A 24,411-nucleotide genomic window follows, 5' to 3' on the forward strand; every position below is an offset into this window, starting at 1 on the left:
TAGGTGGTCAGATAGCTTTGGCCATATAGTGTATGATTTACCCCTTAAAAAGCCCATGGCCCGCCAACAAGCCAAAGGTGTTATTGCAGTCTTCTATTAGCAAAGAATAGCCCCAGTACAGTAGTTCCTATAGTTACTGAGTAATACACCTTAGTATGTAGTACGCCTTGGAGTGTTAAGAGGTCAATCCTTGTGCAAATACACATGAAAGAATGGTGTTTAAGGACCCTTAAAGGACTGGAAGTGTCCATCTCCATCAGAATGCTGTCTCAGATTGATCCAGGAGCCTTTTATAGTCCTAAATACCAAGCTTATCCTGCCCCCAGAGCAAGTTTACCAATAGAAAAGTGACCCGCCGCCACGAGACTTAAAATCCCAGGCCAGATCGAACTGAGCTCAGCTATCTGCTTTAAGAGTCAGGCCCCAAGAAAGAATCCATGTTCTGTTTGTGCTGTTTTATTCTCAGGGTGTCCGAGGCTTCCCCGGAGAACGTGGACCAATTGGAGAGAAAGGTGTTGGAGAGCCAGGTCCCAAGGTTGTGATGGAAAGATCGTTGAAATAAACTCATGAAGTAGAACGTGTTTTGAACATGGAATTGTACATTCAACTTGATGGAGAGCATGTTTTATTGCTATGCAGCCACTTTCACCATCATAAATTCTGTGTTGTAGGGGGATCCAGGCTTTCAGGGTGTTTCAGGTGAGCCAGGTGTTCCAGGAGAAGATGGACCCATGGGACCAAAGGTTGGTTCCAATTTTCACCTATTAGTCATTTGCAGTTCCTACCTAGTGGGTGGGACTCCCCCAATGGTGCCAGTGGTGCTGGAAGGGTAAAGGCTAGCACGCAATGCATTTAGGCTAGCTAGCTAGCTGGCTTCTTTCTGAACTACCGCTAACATAACATCATTGGACAGCCATTAGACACCTGCACTGGCTACTATGGCCACAAAATAAGCATCTTTATAATGCTGTATGTTCTTATTTTAAACATTCATGAAATATCGGAACTCGGTGTGCCACCAGAGGGCAGTGTAGAGCCTGCAGCTTACGTTTTTGGTACTGTATCCCTACATAAAACTATCACTGCCTGTTTAGCTAACGTCAACTTTTACCCCTAACTATTCTGTCCCCAGAAAATGTCCATTGTAAGAAAAGGCTCTGGAGCTGCCACAGTCTGTATAAAACAATGTTGGCTAGCTAACTGCTGCTATCTGAACAATGCTAAGCTAAAGTGAGGAGAAATTAGACACATTTGTAACAACCTCATGTATGGTTTTCTTGTCAATATAGGGTGACATTGGCTTTCCTGGCCCTAGAGGACAGGATGGACCACCTGGTAAAGGTCTTCCTGGAGACAAGGTAGTTACATATCTGGTCTGGCATAATAGAGAACAATTAGCAGTTAGCGTCACAATTCTTTATACTGCAGTGTCCTCAATGACATGTGCTTTGTTCTTGAAGGGGGACAGAGGAGAGAGAGGAACAAGAGGACAGCCAGGACCCATGGGACCGGTCGGTCCAGTGGGGGCCAAGGTAAAATAAAGCAAAAACAACACATTTAAGCAATAACTTATTAATAACCACATGTATCAAAACTCGGCTCAACGGTTTATCTGTTGTTTCTGCTCAAACAGGGAAAACCAGGGGGGTTTGGGCCTCCAGGATTGATTGGTCCTCCAGGGAGGGGTATACCAGGTGCTAAGGTAACTGTATAGAAAATATATACAGAGGGCCATTTTGCTTTGCTTCGGTGTCGGTGCCAAAATCAGAGATAGATTCTGATGCAGGTTTAAGGGACACTCTGTCTAAGGTTGTCATCATACCAGAGTCCTGATTTTAGCTGTGGTGAGTACCTACCAACAAAGTGTTGACATGATGTTGGGTGGCCGAGGTTACAGGAACAATATTTCATGACACACAGTGCACAGTGCTTAGCCGAAGACCCATCAGAGTGCCCATGCTAACCCCTGTCCACCATCAAACATGTCTCCAATAGACAGCTACAGAGATAGACTTTAGAGCAATGGAAGAAGGTTGGCTCGGGTACATGTCATGTGTACTGTTTTCCTTGAGAAACACTTCCTTGGCACCAGGAAGCACTGTGGAGGGAGTGGGTGTAATGCTCTTGTCATTATTCTGCTGGGAAACTCTGGATCTGGGCATTTATGTGGGCATCAATTTAATGCATGCCGCCCACCTCAACTACCTCTACCAGGCACACCCCTTCATGGCAATAGCATTCCTTTATGTTTATGAGTTCAAGATGTTGCCCTGTTCTCCAAATTTCCAAGATCTCAATCCGATCAGGCATAAGCTCCATCTTGCACCTTAGAGAACTTAAAAGATGTGCTGTAACAGGAGCCTTCAGAGGTCTTTTAGAGGTCCCAGAAGAAGCTAAACAGGTGCTTCCAATAGCATATTAGACAGGTGGTCATAATGTTTAGGCTCATCAGTGTACCCTTCGAAATCTTACACGAGCAAACGCAACCCTCTTCTTCCTTTTTTTAATGGAGATGCTGGCTTATCAGCATGGGTTTCTCAAGCCAGCGTGGAGCTGGGCTGCCCTTGACCTTCTCAGTCTGTTGAAATGTTGAACTAGCAATCTTAGCTAGATAGGCTGTTGTGTTAGTAGTTGCTGTGAAATGGGTACTGACTGGGCCTCGTTAATGTTCCATTGCTGCTGCTTCTGAACAGCCCACCATGTGAAGAAGTCATATTGGTGTACAAGCTTGTGCTTCACTTGCCTTCAGATGTGTGTATCTTCTTGCAGGGGGATCCTGGACAACCTGGAGCTCCAGGACCTGTTGGGGAAATTGGAATGGGGATACCCGGACCTAAGGTCAACTCTCAAAAATCCTACTTAGAGGGTCATAGAAGTGCAGGAACTGAGTATAAAAAAGCGTACAAACATGATAGATAATAAATAACTATTTCCTAAGAGAATATTTGAGAATTTCTTACATTTTATGGAGAATAACATTTAAGAACATTCGTATTAATTTTTTTAGTGTTTATCCGAAGCTCCTTTTTTCTTAGGAAACCTTTGTGAATCTGCCCCTTGATTCCCAAATGCCTGAACTTTTTGTGACTGACCCTCAGTCCTACTAGCTAGCAATGTTACAACAGATAAAGTCAGTGACCTTTATGCATTAGGAACATAGTATATGAAATATGTAAGAAATACAAGGTGTAATATTGCAGTAGACCACTTAGACACAGAGTTGCATTAAGCTGCTCAACCTGGCAACAGTACTATAATGTAAACACTATGCAGCGCCCTTCCGGACTACTATACATCCATTCTCATTGGTCTATAAAGATCAAATCTCTGGTCTTTAAACAGCTGAATCTCTTTTCTTGTTCTTAAGGGTGAACGAGGACTGCCTGGACCTACAGGGCCGTCTGGGTTGAAGGGAGACGGCTACCCTGGACCACCTGTAAGTATGTTTTACCTACAGGTGGCTCACAAACTACACCATATATTAGATATGAACTACAACAGTGAGGTCTATCAGCCAGTCAGTAAACACTGCACTGACAGTATCATTCACTGCTTGCTTTTTTGTGTTGATGTTCTACATGTGATCTGTAGGGACCACCAGGCATGCCAGGACTAATGGGAGAAATTGGGCCAGAGGGGAAAGGCTTACCTGGGCCAAAGGTATGAAACAAGCCAGACGTTTGATAGCTTTTGTTATGTCCAGGACAGGATATGAGCCGATTTGACTGAGATAAAGATACGAACAGTGCATAACACTAGAAAATGTATCAATAGTTTGGTTCCAGAATATGCAGTAAAGGCCGTTTTCATCAGTTTTGCTGCCATATGATGATTAATTCACCACTATCTGCTATTATTAGAGAAAGAAAAAAAAATGGTGTTAAACAGGGGCTGTATTACAAGTTATATGTAATACCGTAATGCATTTCAGAGTTAAACTTGGCGCTACCACCGTAATGACATCCAATGAAGACCATCGTCATCAGTTTTGTTGCTTAATATCTTAATATGATTATGATCTCATCATTATCTTCTCGTTTTTAGAGAAAGCAAAAAACGTGGTCAATTAAATCAAATACCAGACCTGCACCAATCAAAGTTTTCAAGCCTGTATTCCAGAAGGCCTACAGTGATGTTTTCTCTTGAGCCGCCCATTGGATAACCTACAGCTGCATTCACACTGAACACACTACGCTGTGTACATTGCGCTTGCCGGTTGGCGCTCTCTGTAGCGAGGGAGGATCTGCATGTGTGTACCGGCTAGTCTGACACCACATGTTAGCTTGTTTAAATGCTGGTACCTATGAACCTGGGCGACCAACTTGGGCCGACACCTGCTTCCATGCTAATCCTTTTTTTGATGGGTCATGATAGGTTTTCAGACTGGTATTGCAGCCGTGCGAGGGAACTGCCAGACACACTCGATGCATTCTGATTGGTCGTACTGAGACTCGGCCAATGCACGGCGTGCAGAAGTTGAAAATGTTTGAACTTTAAATGACCCCAGACGTCTGCTGCAGCAAGACCGTTAACATCTGCGGGATGCAGATTGCAGATTGACATTGCAGCTGTGTTTTTTCTGCCGTCAGTGTAAAGGAACGTCTGCTGGAACTTAAACTGACATGTAAAGCCTTCAGTTCAGCTCCTGAAGGCCTAACCAATGAGTGCGCTTTCATGGCTGTATTTTGAGCTTTTTGTTTCCAGCCAAAATATAAGAGTGAATTAAGAAATTAAATAAAACAGGCAAATTAATTCTATTAGAGGCCTGTATCTGTGCCCATACTTCAAGGTCCCACCTCAAATGGCATAAGCTACATATTAGTGTCATAACACATACTCGCAAATTTCCAATATCTAGTAGTTACTCAATTATAGTCCTTAAATCCCAAATAATGGGTCTTAAAAATAAAAATTAGGCCTGGGTTTCAGTGGATTAAATGAAAATACTCTGAAGGCTTATACAAGTCTCACTGTTGACATTGTTATCTCAAAAACCTTTAACAATTTGATTGATATTTTGATTCTCAGGGGGATCGAGGCCCTTCAGGTCCGCCTGGGCCAGTTGGACCACCAGGGATTGGACGTTTAGGCCCAAAGGTTAGTTATATCATCCTAATGTAAGACCTTATTTGTATATAACCCAACCCTCAGCATGTCAGCAGCCCAAAGACTGACTTTGTACATGACCGAATCCCATGTTCAGAGGTACAGTTCATAGGCAAATTACACTGTACCTAATCTATAAGCCAGTCAGCAACACCACTAAATCACTGGTGTTTTGTAACTGTAGCTCATCCTGCCCTCTAGGTGGCTCTAATGCAACATCTGTGATGAACTGTCTGAGAATATGTGGCATAGTCAACAGCCTGATTCTCAGTCTGGTGTTGTTTATCTAATACCAGGTGCATCATTGAACGTAAGGCACTTTTGCACATAAACAGAGGCTGACCTTTCATACAGTGAAGTTTTTTGCAGGGTTCTACTGGTCAGACTGGCCCACCTGGTCCACCAGGGCTGCCAGGAGAGGGCATCCAAGGACCAAAGGTAATAGAAGTTATTTCTAATATGAGTTTCTGAAAAGCTCTCAGTAACTGTGATGTCTAAGCTTGGTCCAGAGGTCCTAGACTAATATCAGGAACCACCACCACCACCTCTAAATGCTTGCATAGTTCAGTGGGGCATTCAGAGTGGGGTTTGGTGTAAAATGGTTAATTGTAGAGAAACTTACCAACTCCTTTATAGTGATGGTGAATTAAACCTGGGCTCACAATTCAAACATAGCCATTTTATTTACTACCCAAAGCCACAACCCATTGTAGCAGTTATATGCATGGTAAAAAAGTGATACATTTGAAAGAAATACGTTTCTAATGGAAGTATTTTGTCTCACAGTGCATGTACACACGTCTGCAATGGATGGATTTCAAAATAAATCATCAAAATCCATGTCTCAGGCATAGATGCTAGATCCAGAACCAGGCAATACAATATATATCACAACACAGGGGTCACAATTCAGTATACTGCAATATACAGCCCTGTAAAAAATTAAGAGACCACCTAAGTCTTTCATAAATGTGCATCTCTACGTGTCTGGTAGTCATTTTATTCCAGGCATTTCATCAAACAAAGCTGAGTTACCTGAATCTTCAGACTATGACTGGTATAAAGTCCCAACAGCAATGTGAAAGACTAGTGGAGAGCCTTCGAGGACAGGAAAGCTGTGATTGGCAGTCCAGGTTATTTCACTATAGTAATTTATGAATGTTCAAAGTTCAAATATTAGTGCTGTGTTGTTTAAATTTGAACAATAATGTCTTTGCATTATAATTATTATAATAATTTATTTGCATTATTCGAGCAGTTGTCATTTCTGCAAATAAATGCTCTAAATAGTAAATATTTTTATTTGGAATTTAGGGAAATTGTTGTCCATGGTTTATGAAATACAACACAAAATACAATTTCCCTAAACACATGTCTATAAATAAGGAAACCAGAGAATCAGATCATGTAGGGTGGTCTCTTAATATTTCCAGAGCTGTATATTGCAATACTGTAAACAATGTTTTATTTTTTTTCTATTGTATAAAAACAAATCATCATCTGCGTAAAATCTGAGTAATAAAATGTACTTTTCATTCAATCAGTACAGTGGGATCTGAAGCCAAGAGTGCAACACTGCTCTCTAGTGGTCAGGGTTTAAACACAACACTACATGAACCTCTGTCTGACTCCAATCTTTACATGTACATGTTACTGAGAATAGATACTTCGATATATCGATATTTTTTTACCCTCTTGAACCAGCAAGGCTTATTAAGGTGTATTACTCAGTAGCTACAGAGACTTCTGTACAAACTGGTGGGGCAATTCTCTGGTAATAGAAATTTTTAATAACACTTTCAGCTCATCAGCGGCCCATAGGCTGTTTAAAGGGTTAAGGGGACGTCTGGTTCCGGTCACCACCACTGTGAACATTTCTAACAAACATATGTTGCTTAGGCAAGAACAGTAGTACAGACCACAAACCACATAAGCAAATCTGTCTGAGATTACACCAACTAAGTTCAGCTGCCAAAATTCTCTAATTTTATCCAATATTTTATCCAATCTATCCAGGGGGATCCTGGCTTCCAGGGATTCCAGGGACCAAGAGGACCCCCAGGGGAGGGTATTCCTGGGCAGAAGGTAAGAGTGTTAGGCCTACAGCAGGCTTCCTCAGTTCCAGCCCCACTAAAACCAGTGAGTCTAGTTAGGTCTGTTTGAGCCCCAGCTGTGCTGGACTCAAGGACTAGAACTGAAGAACCCTGTCCTACTTATGGCTCACTCCATAAGAAGATCTCAATGCCATCATGTTGCTGGACTGTTTGCAGGGGGACCGCGGGCTCACAGGAGAGAGAGGACGGAAGGGAGACAAAGGAGGACAGGGGGACATGGGAGAGACGGGGCCTGTGGTAAACAATAAGAAACTCATTCTGTGAAACGTTCTGAGAATAGCAACCACTCACTTTATTTATTATCAGGGTTTAGACATATACGAATGCGAATAAATATTATTCACATAATATTAGGACTTCAATTTTACACAATTATTGTGTTTACAGTCTTATTTTTGAAGAGAACTGTATTTAATTTAGACATTTATAGCATTAAAACAGGGGAAAGGGTCATAATGGGAGACTCAAAATGCACACCCTTAATAATCATTATAATATTATGATGCATAATCATTACTATTGCATAATAATAATTATTATGCAAATAATTTGGTCATTTATAGCATTAAAACAAAGGTATAGTATAGCAGAGTGATGCACTGATTTCTAATAGCCCTGAAAAGTATCATTTTAGGAACTTTAGAATATTTATTTTTATATTTATGTTTATATTTATTTATTTATTTATTTATTTATTGCTTGGCAGGGTAGAGCAGGACAAAAGGGAGAGCCTGGTATCACTGTAAGTGCTGTCAAGAGATGGGGTAATTTCTACACTGATGTTTGATTGCTCATTGGCATTAGATGCCTCTCTTGCTCTGTCTTCTCACGTTCTTCTCGTGTCTTGCAGAGGGAGGAAGTTATGAAATTAATCAAATCAATTTGTGGTGAGTAAACACAGACATTTCTGCTTCTTTATACTGCCATCAAAAATTTGGAGACCTAGCTGTTTCTTTTTTTATTTTATTTTTCCTACTCATTTTCATTCATTTTATAATAACATAGCATAATAAGATGGGCACTGACTCTCTGAAGTACAACAGAAAGGGGATATGCTCAGTTATGAAGATCAAAAAAACACCAGGAATCATTTCATAAATATATGATCCATTTATAAATATATTGATCAAAGATCAAAGAAGGCCTTTTTTACTAGAAAACTACAGAGATTAAGATTCTACCTTTAACATTCATACCTTTAGGGAACAAGGATAAAAGCTCTCAAATCCAAAAGGCCTCCCTCTGTAATAATCTTTTGTCCGGATCTTTCCATCTTCTGCTGCAAAAAAACCCTGTCAATGGCCAGGAGACGTAGATCTGAAGGAGAATGTTCATCTGATCTGAATGATGGGGAACAGGAGCAAACTGCACTCATATGTTTCTCTTAGTTTTACCAGCATATAAAGGATGAGGGCACATGCTTGCATAAACAACATGTGTAGATCTACAAGTTATGAACTGTGGAATATTAAATGTCTGATATGACTAATATTAAAAAGGATAATGACCTGGAGAGGCAATGGAGACATATGTATCCCCATGCACCAATTTGTCTTTAATTTTGTCTCCTAGAAAAGACACACAGGAGAGACTTTATAAAACGGTCTGATAGGTGGTTGTCACTTTGTAAAATGTACCAATGATTGTTCATTATATTAAATATTATATTTAAGATATTTATTATATATAAATATTAAAACACAAGAACATTTATTTTTGGTTTTCGGGGACACCTTCGGAAATCCTAGATGGTATGAGGCAGGTACCTTCATTGGAGCAGAATCCGAGGCCTTTTATACTCTATTTAATGTTATAAATATATATTTTTTTGCTAGACTTGTCTGATTTCTGATCAGTGTGCAAGCAATATTTTCCCAATATTTGCCCATTTCACTTAATGGGACAGTGGTGGCTCAGCGGTTAGAGCACCAGGGTATTGATGACTGTTTGTGGGTTTGATACCCAGACTCTGCAAGGTTCCCTTGAGCAAGGCCCTTGACCCTCTCTGTTCACTCTGGGCACTCCAGGCATGTGTGCTTTCTGTCACTGTGTGTGTTCACAGCACAGATGGGTTAAAGGCGGTGTCTAACACAAACGGTGAATATGGGTGTCATGTCTTATAATCAGATTTCTTGCAGTGTACCTGCAGGACCCTATTTTGTATGTTGCATGAAGCGCAACAATCATCTTTGTGGCTAGACATCTTAGAATTGAAGAACTGATGGATTGAAGGACTGATATATCTCAAAATACAGATGTATACTGTAAGACAACCTGCTTCAGCCTTTAATACTTTTAAGGCATGGACTCACAGTAGGGTAATTTGTCTTATTGAGAAGTATCTAGAAAAATCTATCATTCCTCAGGCAAGGTTTCCAAACTTATGACCGTGTACGTATACCATGTACAATATGACTCATTACAAATACAGTACACTGGACCGCAGCCTGTTTTACCCCTATGTTCACTGCTCATCTATTGTCCTCAGGCTGTGGAATAACATGCAGAGTGAGACCCCTGGAGCTGGTCTTTGTGATTGACAGCTCTGAGAGCGTGGGTCCTGACAACTTCAACATCATCAAAGACTTTGTGAACACCCTGATCGACCGCGTGTCGGTCAGTCCGAATATGACCCGGGTCGGTGTGGTGCTCTACAGCCACATTACCATGGTGGTCAGCAGCCTGCGCCAGCAGTCCAGTCGAGACGAGGTGAAAGCGGCAGTGCGCAGGATGGCCTACATGGGTGAGGGCACCTATACAGGAAGTGCCATCAATCAGGCTAATCAGCTGTTCCTCTCGGCCCGTCCCGGGGTCAGGAAAGTGGCGGTGGTGATAACGGATGGCCAGGTGGACAAGCGGGATGTGATCAGGCTGGAGGACGCTGCGCAGACCGCCCACTCGGATGGCATTGAGATGTTCGTCATCGGGGTGGTCAATCAGAGCAACCCATTCTACAGAGATTTCAAGATGGAGCTGGAGTCCATAGCTTCTGATCCAGATGAGGAGCATGTCTATCTGATCAGTGACTTCAGTACACTGCCTGGTATGTTAGGTTAGATGTCCTCATCAGCTTCATCAGCTCTGTACAATTTAGCAGTTGCTAGTTTGCAGTACTGGCAGTGCCCACTGGGGTGTCTCATTTGTCTAATACAATTCCAGCACTGCTCCAAGGCCCACCATGCATTATTATTGCTATATTCGAGCCACGATATGATAATGTTGCACTGCTTAATGAATTGCAATGTGTAAAGTATTGCAATATGATACATACACAGTCATATCCGAATATTATGACCACCTACCTAATACCTAATACACCTACCCTTGCCTCGGATGACACTAGCGAGACATTGTTAAATGGCCTGTATTAGGTGATGGGAGGGGTATAGAGGTTAACTGTAGAGGTTAACTGGTCCACAGCGGAGCATTGATTGATTGGTAGCTGGGTCTCCATTGTTATGCCTTTGGGAGAAGTGCAAGAAGTCCATTCTCTATACACCTTCACTACAGCAGCTCTAGAGCATCCCACAAAGTTAGTGTTTCTCGAGATTCTACCACCCAGTCCATGCTATGACGTCTCACTAGTGTCCTCCGAGCCAATGGTGCTTATTCCCACTATTAGGTAGGTGGTCATAATATGTATGTCCAAAATTTTGTGGACAACCCTTCTAATGAATCTGTTCAGCTACTTTAAGTTGCACCCATTACTGACACAGATGTGCAAATGCACATACACCCACACACACAGCTTGTCTAGTCCCTGTAGAGAAGTGCTGCCATTAGAATAGGACTCTCTGAAGGAGATAATCTTGATCCTTTTGGGGTTGGCAAGTGCTGAGCTCAGTGTGTACTGCATTACATATACATATAAACCTGCTGTTGGAGCTGCAAAGGGGGACCAACTTCCATATTAACGCCTATGGATTTAGAATGGGATGTCCTAAAAGCACCTGTTGGTGGGATGTGTAGGTGTCCCAATACATTGGTCCATTATCCACATTTAAAAAGCACATGTCTTGGCTGATCTATTACATGTGGGGTAAGTGTGGGAATACTTGTTTACATGTACATGCTCATACTAAGCCAGAGCTACATTCTCAGAACACCGATATACCACTGAACATTATTAGTACATTAACAACTTCCACTGTTCTTCTCTTTGTGTTCAGCACTGGAGAAAAAGCTGTTGGTTAAGCTGTGCGACAACGGTGAAGAGACACTGTTTAGTCGGACCAATATCATCCCTGGTGCCTCTGAAGCCTTCTCTTATGATGGGGAATCTCGGAGAAGGACAGAGCGCCCAACATTTAACGAAGACTACAGTCGAACGCGTACGGAGGTGAGTCACCTTCAGTCATGTAAAACAGGCACCAGGGCTGGGAGTTACATGCAGTGCCTAGACAGCCTGCTCATCATTGCTGAAAATACACAGCCAAAGTTGACAGGGGTGAATCAGGTGTAATTTATCTGCACCCTCATTTACCCAGCATTGACTCCTCAAACGCTCTTGCTGGGCCCATTATTGGGAGATAGCAGGTTCAATCCTGGTGATACCACAACCATACATGGTCGGGAGTCTCAAAGAACGCAACTCACCTCATATTTTTGGGCTGGGTAGGATGGCCCTCCCTCTCCCCCATTGCTCTAAGCATGTTCAGCTGTACATGTTGCCACAATGTCACATTTGCAACTAGAGCATGTGCAGTAGAGACCATAGGAGGAGCCAGACTCGCCTACTCATTTGGTAGACCCACCCCCTTCTCCCAGACCAAGCGTGTCTCAGACCACCTTCATTGAGCTTACAGCGCAGAGGCAGAACGGATTCCCCCTCCCCCCCCCTGGATTCCCAGTTTGTCCGTTAAGTGGAAAGTATCAACAGTAAAAGTGCAGCTCATATAAGTTCCACTACAACTCTCACAGCTACTCCATGTAATGAAAAGGGCACTATGCAGGTCCTGCAGATCACTGATCTCTTCCAGCCAAGGCTGTCAATCACTTCATTCCTAAGTGTAGCCCCGCCTTCTTCTTAAAAAAATGATTTCTAGAGTATATAAGTAATATAAGACCTGAGCCAATATTAGCACAGGGAATTTGGAGACACTGGAGATGGACAGACAGTTTAAAGGAGGACAATGAGATGGAAAATGGGCTTTGGGTTTTGTCATTGAAACATATGGGGACGGGTGGAGCCTCACATCGCCATGCAACCAGTCAGCAGAGGCACTAGACCCGTGGTTGCTTCACTTCTTAGAGACGTTGTGCTGTCCATGTTTTCTACACTCATTGAGCTGTACAATGACGTTGCATTAGCAGCAGTTCTGAAATGTGGCTGGCGTGCTTCATATGCCTTTACCCTCTGGTAGCATTGGGTGATGGGGGAGTCCAAGCTACTGGGTTATTGATCTTGTTTCCCAGCAGATCAACCAGGGTGAGATCAAACACATCCAAAAAAAATCACTGACAGAGTTACATTATATGATTTATCATTTAATATATTCTTCTATTTCTCAGAATGTTCTAGACATTGAGTAAAATCTGAAATCTGAACTTGTTGTCTGTGCTATTTTGTAAGCGTATGGTAGAGTAAAGGGGAACTGGCCAAAGTTATTGTCTGTGATATCCAATCATAGACGACAGATGGGGCAGATTGAGATTAGGATGAAAAATGTTGCAATATCGCTTTTCAGTTTTACCTATTTTTCAATACTTTCTGCCTAGTTTTCAATAGTCATTTTATATGACTTGTCAGAGATCAGATAGCTTTATGAAAACCTGCAGACACACCAGCTCTTTGCAGATGAGATTAGACACCCCTGCTTTAAACCAACATTAAGTTGCATAAAGGGCTGAAAATGCTGGGAAGAGGCTTTCGTCATTAGCGTTTGTCATTAGTGAAGAATTATTTCTTATATATTATTTCTTACATAAACTTAAAAACTGTATTTTTTACTGATGAGAGTCAGTAAAACATTAAAACATATGGTTTACTCTACTGCTAACCTTTGTCAGACGCATAGTTCACCAATGCACTAATTATACTAACACAGGTCTAACCCAGTGCTAGAATGGGCTGTGTTCCAGTTTAATGTCCAAATAAGGAGACCAGGTCCTTCAATCAGTTTATTAGCTAGTCTACAATAGTACTGATAATGCCCAGAGGGGAAACAGGACACGCTCATTTGTCCAAAGGTATAGTGCTTATGTGGCTAATATAATATAATATAATATAATGCTACTATTTGTCTGTTCACCTTCATTTATTATTAGGCTAGCGTCCTTGTGACCATGCCTTAAAAGTACCCCCTACCTGGTAACTGACAAGGCAATCAACACTAAACGATGTCTGAGGGTGGCAAAATGGCCTTCTCGCTAATCATCACTAATTAAGCTTCAATTACTAATAAGATCTTAGAAGATAATAATCCTGTTTTGTTGCGAAACAGTCAAGAGATCCAGAAGAGCTGGAGGTGCTCCCGTTCTCTGAGCCCAAAGCGGAGGAAGAAGCCAGCACCAGAGCGCCGTACTCCCGCGAGGAGACACTAAACAGCCTGGATGATCTGTGGCGCTTCACATATGGCCCCGATCTCGAACAACCCACACTGGGTCCTGTCTGGCAGGCCACCCCTCAGCCACCTCTAGTACTGGTTCAGGACGATTACGGTGAAGGTAATTGTTAAACTGATCACAGATTAGCTTAATTAGCGCAAACCTTTATGAGTACAAAAAAAAGATTAGACAAGTTCCTCTAAGGTTTGCCTCTAAATATGAGCTAAATTACCTTTTAGCGTAGTAAAAAAAAACATAGTAGCAGTCATCTTAGCCAAAGGTTTTAGCCATTTTGTGGGTAACAGTATGCCGTACAGTGCCAGGAACTACAGAAGTAACTGAAATAGCTTAACTGAAGGGAAATATCTGATGATTTAACGTACATGCAGTTATCACTATGTTAATTGCCTTCTAAGACAAGCTAGCTACATCAGGCTAGTGCTAAATAAGGAAGCAAACTTGTCAAATTGCCATATGGGTAAGTGGGCAGAGTAATTTGTGTAATTTAGATTTTTCACCACACTGTAAAGTAAATGATCTAACTGCATCTCAGTTTGAGCTTCAAAAACATAAGTAAATGACTTGCAGCTAATTAAACTAATTAAATATTGGGGAAGATTGTGAATGATTTGTTTACTGTTTATTCCCATCTGCATGTCAGAACTCCCCCTATCACATGACGTTGCAGTCTGGGAGGCTTTTGACAATGAAGCACTGAGCCATTGCTGGGAGTTGAACTTACGATCTCCTCACACTTGATGAGCAGCAGTTAGACAGTAGGGCCGGTCTAGAGCTGTGAAATTACAATATATTCAAACAAAGTTCTGAGTAAATTTACCTTTCCCTTCTTTCTTGGACACAGAAATGTACATAGCTTCATAGCTCTAGAGTGGAGTGACTGTCTAACAGCCTGAATTACTTTTAAGAGACAGAAGATCATAAATTCGAATTCCACCAATACCACAGCTTACCATTGTCAGGAGTCTGAGAATTGGAAGGCCTCCCTCCTCCATCTAATAGGGGTAGTTCTAACCTGCCAGTGGGAATAAACAGTAAACAGATTGAGGGGGCAGAGCCACAGACTAAACATCCATCAGTTTCAGCTGCAGATCATTAACTGATGTATTTGTGTATTGTTGAACAATCTGAGATGCAGAAGTGAAAAATCTGAGTTAGGAGAACTTTTGACTACATTGAGTAAAAAATGTTGACGCTCTCTACCAACATGTAACGTCTCTGGTCTTTTGCAGGGGAGGGTTGCCTGCAGCCGCTGGACCCCGGCCCATGTCGGGATTATGTGGTGAAGTGGTATTACGATCCCAAGGCCAATTCCTGTGCCCAGTTTTGGTTTGGAGGCTGCCTTGGCAACCGCAACCAGTTTGAAACGGAGAAAAGCTGCCGAAACACCTGTGTTATAGGTTAAATCCTCTCCGTGAGACCGATGAGTAATGAAAAGGCAGATATCATAAGGTTTATAGGTTCATAATCTAAAAATGATTTTAAAAACTCAAGTATATTTCTCTATACCTCTCAGTACTGATAAACATGTTACAAAAAATGTTTGGAGAACTTAGTAGAAACAGGTCTCTTTGACTTTTACATAGAATTACTTGTTTAGTATATCATTTCAGACAGAATTCAGTTCAACAAGTCGTGTTTACATCTAAAATTCATTTCTGCTATTACATTTTTGCCTGTTATTAAAATTTTACCACCCAGCTGTTAGTGAGAAGACTGCAGCACATGGGTAATGTGCATATTAGGCTTGACCACAGTTAATGACCCTCAGAACAGATCAGGCAGAGGGAAACCTCTATTCATAATTCATAGTACACTGTATGTCCAAAAGTATCCATATATGTCTTCTATTTTACTAATTTAGCTGCTAATGCTCCGTGCCCAATGCCCTGTCAGCTAGAGGGGGGAAAAAAACCCTAGCATTGGGCTGTGGTGTGGGGAATTGGAATTGTATTCTCAGAAGTAATGGAACTCCAACCATTATCTTTCAAACCTTTTAAACATCCGTTCCTGACCTCACTAATGCTCTCTGAATACAATCAAATACTCTCAGCAATTTTCCAATATCTAGTGTACAGCTTTGTAGTGCAGCAAAAAGGGAACAACCCCTGTATTAACTCTGTTGATTTTAGAGGGAATGACTCATGACTCGCAGGTGTCTACAAACTTTTGGACATATAGTGCAGGTTATGATGAAGGCAGTTCTGGGGAATTTAGCCATCGGCATGTAAAAAAAAATGCCTATATCCTCATTCTGCTGCTCTTTGGTGCTATTTACTTCCAAAACCTCAAATCACAGGCTTATGATTCAGCCATAAATCAATGGCTGAAGACTTTTGACATTTCTCATTTCCTTCTTATCATTTTTTCTGTACCTACTAGGACTCGAATTCGCAAGTTGTCCGTGCTGCAGATATAAAGGTTATGAAAAATGATTCAATTTACACTATCCTCATACTGCTGGTATGCGGCAGCTACAGCTGAAACCAGAAGCTTACATACACTATTTAAAAAGACATATATGCATTTTTTCTCACTGTCTGACATTAAACTTTATCGTTTTAGGTCAATTAGGATCACCAAAATTATTTCTATTTGCTAAATGCCAGAATAATTGGAGAGGGACTTTTTAAAGGCACTTAAATACACTAAGATCACTAGGCCTTTAAACAATTTGAGACGGCCCATATGATGATGTCATGTCTTTGAAAGCTTCTGATAGATTTATTGGCAACATCTGAGTTAATTAGAGACACACCTGTAGATGTATTTTAGGGCATACCTGAAACACACTGCTTCTTTGTGTAACATCATGGGAAAGTCGAAAGAAATTAGCTGAGATATCAGGAAGAGAATTATGGACCTGCACAAGTCTGGCTCATCCTTGGGTGCAATTTCCAGAAGCCTGAAGGCGCCTCGTTCATACGTACAAACGAGATGGGAATGTCCAGCCATCATACCGCTCAGGAAGGAGACGTGCTTTGGTCCGAAATGTGTGATTGGTCCCAAATCAACCCGAGAACAAAAGCAAAAGACCTTGTGAAGATGCTAACTTAAGCTGGTAAGAGTGTGTCATTATCCACAGTAAAACGAGTCCTGTATCCACATGGGCCAAGGCCATTCTGCCAGGAAGAAGCCATTACTCCAAAAGAAACAGAAAAAAGACAGATAAATGTTTGTAAATGCACACAGGGACAAAGACCTTCATTTTTGGACACATGTCCTGTAGTCTGACAAAACTAAAATTGAACTGTTTGGCCGTAATGACCGTCATTACATTTGGAGGAAAAAGGGGGAAGCTTGCAAGCCTGAGAACACCATTCCAACTGTGAAACATGGGGGTGGCAGCATCATGCTGTGGGGTTGTTTTGCTGCAGGAGGGACTGGTGCACTTCACAAAACAGATGGCATCATGAGGAAAGAACATTATGAGGAAATACTGAAGCAAAATCTTAAGACATCAGCCAGGAGGGTAAAGCTTTGGCACAAATGGGTCTTCCAAATGGACAATGACAAAGTGGCTTAAGGAGAACAAAGGCAAAACGTAACTCGGTCATGCAAATTCCTCCTGTACAACATCAGGAGAATTCGACCCTTCCTCTCTAGAGAGTCGCCCAGGTGCTTGTCCAGTCTCTCGTCACTTCAAGACTTGACTACTGCAGCTCTCTTCTGGCTGGTCTCCTTCTGTGCACCATCAGGCCTCTGCAACTTATCCAGAATGCAGCGGCATGGGTCGTCTTCAACGTTCCTAAATTCATCCATGTTCATCTCTACTGCTGCGTTCTCTCTTCACTGTAGCTTCCTGTAGCTGCTGCCATCAGATTCAAACCCCTGACTCTGGCCTACAAAGCCAAGACTGGACCAGCCAGCCCCTCCGTACTTAATGGCAATGGTCAAAAGCCGATCTGCACCAAGAGCCCTTCCAGCTTCAAGTACGGCTCGGCTCGACCCGCCATCCTTTAAGATCCACTGAATACGAGCGTCCAGACTTTTTACTGTCCTGCACCGAAGTGGTGGAACAAGCTTCCCCTGGGTGTCTGAACAGCAGAGTTTTTCTTGGGTAAACAGCAAAGCACTGGATAAGAGCGTCTGCTAAATGCCTTGAATGTAAATGTTTTGGAGTAGCCATCACAAAGCCCTGATCTCAGTCCTATTGAAAATGAATGGTCAAAGCTGAAAAGGCATGTGCGAGCAAGGCGGCCTACAAACATGGCTCAGTTACACCACTTCTGTATGGAGGACTATTGTAAGAAGCTTGTGGAAGGATATCCAAAACGTTTGACCCAAGTCATGCAGTTTAAGGGCAATGGTACCAAATACTAATGACATGTATTTAAACATTTGACTTTGAAGAAAGTAATAATAATTGCCTTTGATTTCTATCTCATTATTCTGGCATTTAGCCAATAGAAATAATGTTGGTAATCCTAATTGACCTAAAACAGCAAAGGTTTATTCTGATTTCATGTCAGAAAAAAATGCATATGTGTGTTTTTATATAGTGTATGTAAACTATGTAAACTTCAACTGTACCTGCAGAGCAATCTTGCAGGCATTCCAGGTCAATAGGAAGGAAACTGCATTAAACCACTGAAGCTGCCCTCGCCTCTTACAATAGCAAGTGGCATCAGCAAGACGAGGGCGGTCAGACACTTCGGGGCAAAGGCCTCGCTCTGAGTGAGTCCAAGTGGCTGCACCGATAATCAGCAGCCCCCCAAAAACCCACTTTAAAGGTCCCGCAGCGTGGCCTTGTCCACTTGAAAAATCACTTTAGGCCTTATATCTGAAAAACATATCTCACGGCTTCTTCAGCGTTTCTTCAAGAGTGCGGAGGAGTGCAAGTGATGCCATTAATATTCACACTTTCCTCTCTGCTGTTCTTCATTCAGCCTGGTTTGTGTTGAATTTGCTTTGAATAAGCTATTTTCCTCAAGACCAAAGAAAAAAGCTACTTGTAGTTTCTTTGGTAAACCAGCATCTTCATCATACTACTTGAAACTGTCGCTCAGACACACATATCTTGTCAATTTTCAATAAAAAAGAAATTCTAAGACGTCTCTTTTTAGCTATAATGCTGTCCTGCGTTGGATATTTCATTTTTTAGGTTATCCTGAAATGAAAATGTTCAGATTTGTCAAAATTTCTCTTAAATTCTATTATTAAAATATGAAGAAAGTCCTTCAGAGTGGTTTGGTGTTAAATGCTCTGAGTTGTTCACAGTGGTGGAGTATAAAATCCAGACATCTGAAAAGCTTAATGCCTCTAAGTGTGTCTAAGCATGGTGGTGAAGTCCTATTCATTCATCAAGTGTTACACCACTTCCTCTGCTGCCGTTTTCGGGGGGTTTTTTGTTTGTTTTTTGGGTTGTTTTTTTTGCACGTAACCTCCATAACGTAACACGTAACAGCCGATCAAAATCAACTTGTTAATTATCTCATGCATATTAATAACCAACATGCTTCTGTTTGGGTTTCTGATATGGAAAAGTCTCAGAATCAGAGACTCAGAGATTTTAAAGACATAATGAGGATAAGGGTTCTGAAATAATGATTCTAGTAATATACAGCAACAAACAGCAGAACAACAAATACCAATATTTAGTAAAAATAAATAAAAAAATAAATAAAGTGACAAGATGAAAACATTCAGCCATGTTCATCTCCTCCTCTGCTGCGTTCTCTCTTCACTGGCTTCCTGTAGCTGCTGCCCAGGTCATCCGATTCAAACCCCTGACTCTGGCCTACAAAGCCAAGACTGGACCAGCCAGCCCCTCCGTACTTGATGGCAATGGTCAAAAGCCGATCTGCACCAAGAGCCCTTCCAGCTTCAAGTACGGCTCGGCTCGACCCGCCATCCTTTAAGATCCACGGAAGACGAGCGTCCAGACTTTTTTCTGTCCTGCACCGAAGTGGTGGAACGAACTTCCCCTGGGTGTCCGAACAGCAGAGTCCAACACTCGCTATCTTCAAACCCAGACTGAAGACCCTCCTCTTCTGAGAATACTTGGGCGAATAGCAGAGTACTATGGTCTCCTTACTGACTTGTGTTTAGTAGAGTCTAAGCTTAGAGGATCTTTAAAGTCTAGTCTATATAAACTGGCTGAGGTTATTCTTGAGTAAACATTTACATTTACGGCATTTAGCAGATGCTCTTCTCCAGAGCGACTTACAAAAGTGCTTCACTATTTACCCAAGAAAAACCTCAGCTAGTTAGAATAGACTAATAGTTCTAAATTGAATGAAAGCACAAGGTAGGTGTTTCTGATAAAGTGGCCATTAAATGGAAGCACAAGGTAGGTGTTTCTGATAAAGTGGCCATTAAATGGAAGCACAAGGTAGGTGTTTCTAATAAAGTGGCCAGTGAGTGGAAGCACAAGATTGGTGTTTCTAATAAAGTGGCCAGTGAGTGGAAGCACAAGGTAGGTGTTTCTAATAAAGTGGCCAGTGAGTGGAAGCACAAGATAGGTGTTTCTAATAAAGTGGTCAGTAAATAGAAGCACAAGGTAGGTGTTTCTAATAAAGTGGCCAGTGAGTGGAAGCACAAGGAAGGTGTTTCTAATAAAGTGGCCATTAAATGGAAGCACAAGGTTGGTGTTTCTAATAAAGTGGCCATTAAATGGAAGCACAAGGTAGGTGTTTCTAATAAAGTGGCCAGTAGCTAGAGTTAGCATGCTTGAGTTAAACCTGTTAGCTAGAGCACTCAGTCAGTATAAGCTGAAGTTATCACTATTTTATGCCTGTTATGCCTACTTTAGCAAGTTAGCATGCCCAGAATCGTTTAACAGCGGTTTTAATAAATACATTTCATCAAATAACATTGTGAAAATAGTAGGATCAGAATGCCGGTGTGTGATCAGGTTTCACACTGGCTCAAATAATGTGCTAAAGTGCTAAAGTAGCAGTAGTAGCACAGCTTACATAGCTCACTGTAATTAGATAGCATAGCAGGAAAGGCTACAAACTTATAAACTGAACTGAGCTCAGCTTAGGGAGTAGCTCTTTTAGATGCAAAGCACCACATGGGCCAGTATGAGTCATGATTAGCAGGCTAAACGTTCTCCACAAGAGGGCTCAGTAAGATTTTGGTGCTTCGCATCAGTGACATTGCGTGTCCTTGTTTTCCATTAGGCCCCTGTCCCAGAAGTAAAAGTTAGAGACTGTACCCCATCTGTTGATGCACAGTCTGTGTAAGCCCTCCATCAGTGGTCCATTTCTGCCCACAAAGACGCTCTTGGCCGTTGGGCTGTGGAATTATGGCAACCTGGTAGTGCAGAAATAATCGTTAGTTGGAGCCTTAGTTGTGAATGGTCCGCCACCCAAATAATATCCGGTCACCTGCAGTCCTGTGGCCAGCAAATGACCTCTGATGAATTGTGCAGGAACAGATGGGCCACAGTCAGTAACTCTACACCTAAGCAGTGCAGCTTAAAGGTATTTCTAATAAAGTGGCCAGCAGGTGGACGCACAAGATAGGTGTTTCTAATAAAGTGGCCAGTGTGTGAAAGCACAAGATGGGTGTTTCTAATAAAGTGGCCAGTAAGTTGAAATATTAGTAGATGTTTCTAATAAAGTGGCCAGTGTGTGGAAGCACAAGGTCGGTGTTTCTAATAAAGTGGCCAGTGTGTGGAAGCACAAGGTCGGTGTTTCTAATAAAGTGGCCAGTAAGTTAAAATACTAGTAGATGTTTCTAATAAAGTGGCCAGTGTGTGGAAGCACAAGGTGGGTGTTTCTAATAAAGTGGCCAGTGTGTGAAAGCACAAGGTGGGTGTTTCTAATAAAGTGGCCAGTGTGTGGAAGCACAAGGTGGGTGTTTCTAATAAAGTGGCCAGTGTATGGAAGCACAAGGTAGGTGTTTCTAATAAAGTGGCCAGTAAGTGAAAGCACAAGATGGCTGTTTCTAATAAAGTGGCCAGTGTGTGGAAGCACAAGGTGGGTGTTTCTAAAAAAGTGGCCAGTGTATGGAAGCACAAGGTGGGTGTTTCTAAAAAAGTGGCCAGTGTATGGAAGCACAAGGTGGGTGTTTCTAATAAAGTGGCCAGTAAGTAGATGTTTCTAATAAAGTGGCCAGTGTGTGGAAGCACAAGGTGGGTGTTTCTAATAAAGTGGCCAGTAAGTGAAAGCACAAGGTCGGTGTTTCTAATAAAGTGGCCAGTAAGTGAAAGCACAAGGTCGGTGTTTCTAATAAAGTGGCCAGTAAGTTAAAATACTAGTAGATGTTTCTAATAAAGTGGCCAGTAAGTTAAAATACTAGTAGATGTTTCTAATAAAGTGGCCAGTGTGTGGAAGCACAACGTGTGTGTTTCTAATAAAGTGGCCAGTGTGTGGAAGCACAAGGTCGGTGTTTCTAATAAAGTGGCCAGTGTGTGGAAGCACAAGGTCTGTGTTTCTAATAAAGTGGCCAGTAAGTTAAAATACTAGTAGATGTTTCTAATAAAGTGGCCACTGAGTGGAAGCACAACGTGTGTGTTTCTAATAAAGTGGCCAGTGTGTGGACGTACAAGGATACAAGTGGATGGTGAGTGTAAACGGAAAGAAAACTGTGGCTCCTTGGATAACATTTCACGGTCAGGACACACACACTTATTTTGTAGGATAGTAACTGTAGCCCCAGAGCTGTTTTCCATTGGCTGGAAGTCGGAGATGCTCAGCCGGATTGAAGGGATTAAACATTTCCCCTGCGTTCTCATCTCCTGAATCCCCTGCCCTGGCCATTATGATTTCCATGCACTGGCCCAAGGCCATGTCCTCCACTGGGCCGGTGTGTGTGCGCAGCCTGAGCTGAAGGCCTGGACAAACGTCCAGAGCGTCTCTCTGCTCAGGGCATACCGCTCCATGAGGTCAGGATGTTGGAAGTTCAACACCCCACCCCACCCCACCTCACCCCAACTCACCCCAACTCCCCAACTCATGTCAAAAGCACTGGATGGAGCACCAACCATCATTCCAAAGAACACAGTTCCACTGCTCCACAGCTCAATGCTGGGGGGCTTTATGCCCCTCTAGGCCATACATGGCATTAGGCAGCATGGTGCCTGCTCCAGAGAGTCCAAACTATTGGTAGTATGTCTCTTAGGCGATATCGGTGTCAGCAAAGGGTGCAACTCAAAGTAGCTGAATGAAAGAGCAAAAGTGTCCCAATACTTTTGTCCATATATTTCACCTGTGGCCGAAGTAGACCAGCTGCCTAGAGGGTCCGAATGGTCTTCCAGTGAAGTTGGCTCCTACCCTCGGACTCATTGTTCCAGGTGGAACTCTGGTCTTCAGGTTCTGGGGTCTGGTCATTGTCCAACACAAACATCTCCACAGGTCCAGCCAGGATCTCCAAGACATGGTTCAAGTGTCCAGGATTCTCCTTGTGTGTGTGAAATTACTCAAAGACCACTCGTCTCCCAAAAACACCAATTAGACATAATGAACGATGCCAATTACAGAAGCAACCTCAGCGTTCCTCAGTCACCCCAGCTGAGAGCACAATTAGCCACTTGTGTTGAAGACTTTGGTGAGAAGACCAGAGGTGGCCCACACTAAACTACAGATATTCTAGTTATAAAATACTTCAGCAAAAGCTAGAGTATGATTTACAGTTTTTAAGTAAAATCATGAAGCTAGACCCTCCTAAATCTACTTAAAGTAAAACAGTAAAAGCATTTTCTTATATTGTTTTAAAAAAGGAGCTTCTAATTTCTTGAGTTTAAATATTTCATGACATTAATTTACGGATGAGCTCAAGAGCGTAAATAACAGTTTATGGTAGAACTGCAGCTTTTTAATCTCTGCTTTTCTGCCCAGAAAACCTCAAACTAGCGTAACAGAAATACTGAGTTTAGCAGTTTCAGATTCAGCTGTGATCAACACTTACAGCCTGCTTCTGTATTTTCACTCAGGTCTTCATTTTAACCACCCATCTGACATCAACACCCCCTCCACTCTGGTTTAACTGTGCTGGTTTCCAGTCATTTACTGGTTTTAAGAAACTGGTGGTAAAGATACAGTTGATCCAGAAAACGGGGTCCATTCAGATTTGGAAACCCAACTTTTTCAGACCACCGAAAACCCCAGCATTCCCACCTCACAGCACTGACTCATTTAACTCTGTTAAACTGGTGAAACTGATTAGCAATAATATTGATTACTATTGATTAATAAACACTGCTGTCAGATGTAGGGAACTCGTTAACGTGGAACAGAACTGCTGTATGAACACGGTCTGATTCAGCTCCTCAGGGTATCCGACAGAGCCGCCACTAATACACACCTCAGACACTTTTACTGCGGATCAGAACCGGACAGATCTGGACAGTAATCTGGGCTACATAAAGGTAGAGGCTGAAGAGCACATTTAGCTGTTTTGTTAAACCTCATAACACACCGCAGAAACAGTGAGACACACACTTGCACTCAAACAAGTTTGAAACTAACTCAATGAGGTTTGCTCAGATGGTGTGAGGACTTCACCATAAAGTGGTGGGGCAGTGGTGGCTCAGCAGTTCGAACGCCAGACTATTGATGACAGGGTTGTGGGTTCAATACATGGGCTGCCACTGTTGGGCTCTTGAACAAGGCCCTTCACCCTCTCTGCTCCCCGGGTGCTGGAGTTGGCTGCCCATGTGCGTGTGTGTGTGTGCGCT

The 24,411-nt window shown here is 42.3% G+C and overlaps 1 protein-coding gene across 1 annotated transcript in view; it reads left to right on the top strand.

Moving 5' to 3' along the window:
• col28a1b (collagen, type XXVIII, alpha 1b) overlaps positions 1 to 15,811 on the top strand; it is a gene marked incomplete at its 5' end in the record, with an annotated part of 34,335 nt that extends 18,524 nt beyond the window's left edge. Inside the window, 18 exons of the mRNA XM_072681813.1 lie at positions 467 to 535; positions 672 to 743; positions 1,290 to 1,358; positions 1,461 to 1,532; positions 1,634 to 1,702; positions 2,770 to 2,838; positions 3,368 to 3,436; positions 3,592 to 3,660; positions 5,029 to 5,097; positions 5,476 to 5,544; positions 7,123 to 7,191; positions 7,377 to 7,457; positions 7,927 to 7,962; positions 8,071 to 8,107; positions 9,709 to 10,263; positions 11,390 to 11,559; positions 13,664 to 13,886; positions 15,017 to 15,811. Coding sequence (XP_072537914.1) covers positions 467 to 535; positions 672 to 743; positions 1,290 to 1,358; positions 1,461 to 1,532; positions 1,634 to 1,702; positions 2,770 to 2,838; positions 3,368 to 3,436; positions 3,592 to 3,660; positions 5,029 to 5,097; positions 5,476 to 5,544; positions 7,123 to 7,191; positions 7,377 to 7,457; positions 7,927 to 7,962; positions 8,071 to 8,107; positions 9,709 to 10,263; positions 11,390 to 11,559; positions 13,664 to 13,886; positions 15,017 to 15,189 — 2,040 coding nt within the window. The remainder of the gene's footprint in view (positions 1 to 466; positions 536 to 671; positions 744 to 1,289; positions 1,359 to 1,460; positions 1,533 to 1,633; positions 1,703 to 2,769; positions 2,839 to 3,367; positions 3,437 to 3,591; positions 3,661 to 5,028; positions 5,098 to 5,475; positions 5,545 to 7,122; positions 7,192 to 7,376; positions 7,458 to 7,926; positions 7,963 to 8,070; positions 8,108 to 9,708; positions 10,264 to 11,389; positions 11,560 to 13,663; positions 13,887 to 15,016) is intronic.
• Between the last annotated feature and the right edge of the window lie 8,600 nt (positions 15,812 to 24,411).

Source organism: Salminus brasiliensis, chromosome 1, assembly GCF_030463535.1.
Source record: "Salminus brasiliensis chromosome 1, fSalBra1.hap2, whole genome shotgun sequence".
Lineage (NCBI taxonomy): Eukaryota > Metazoa > Chordata > Actinopteri > Characiformes > Bryconidae > Salminus > Salminus brasiliensis.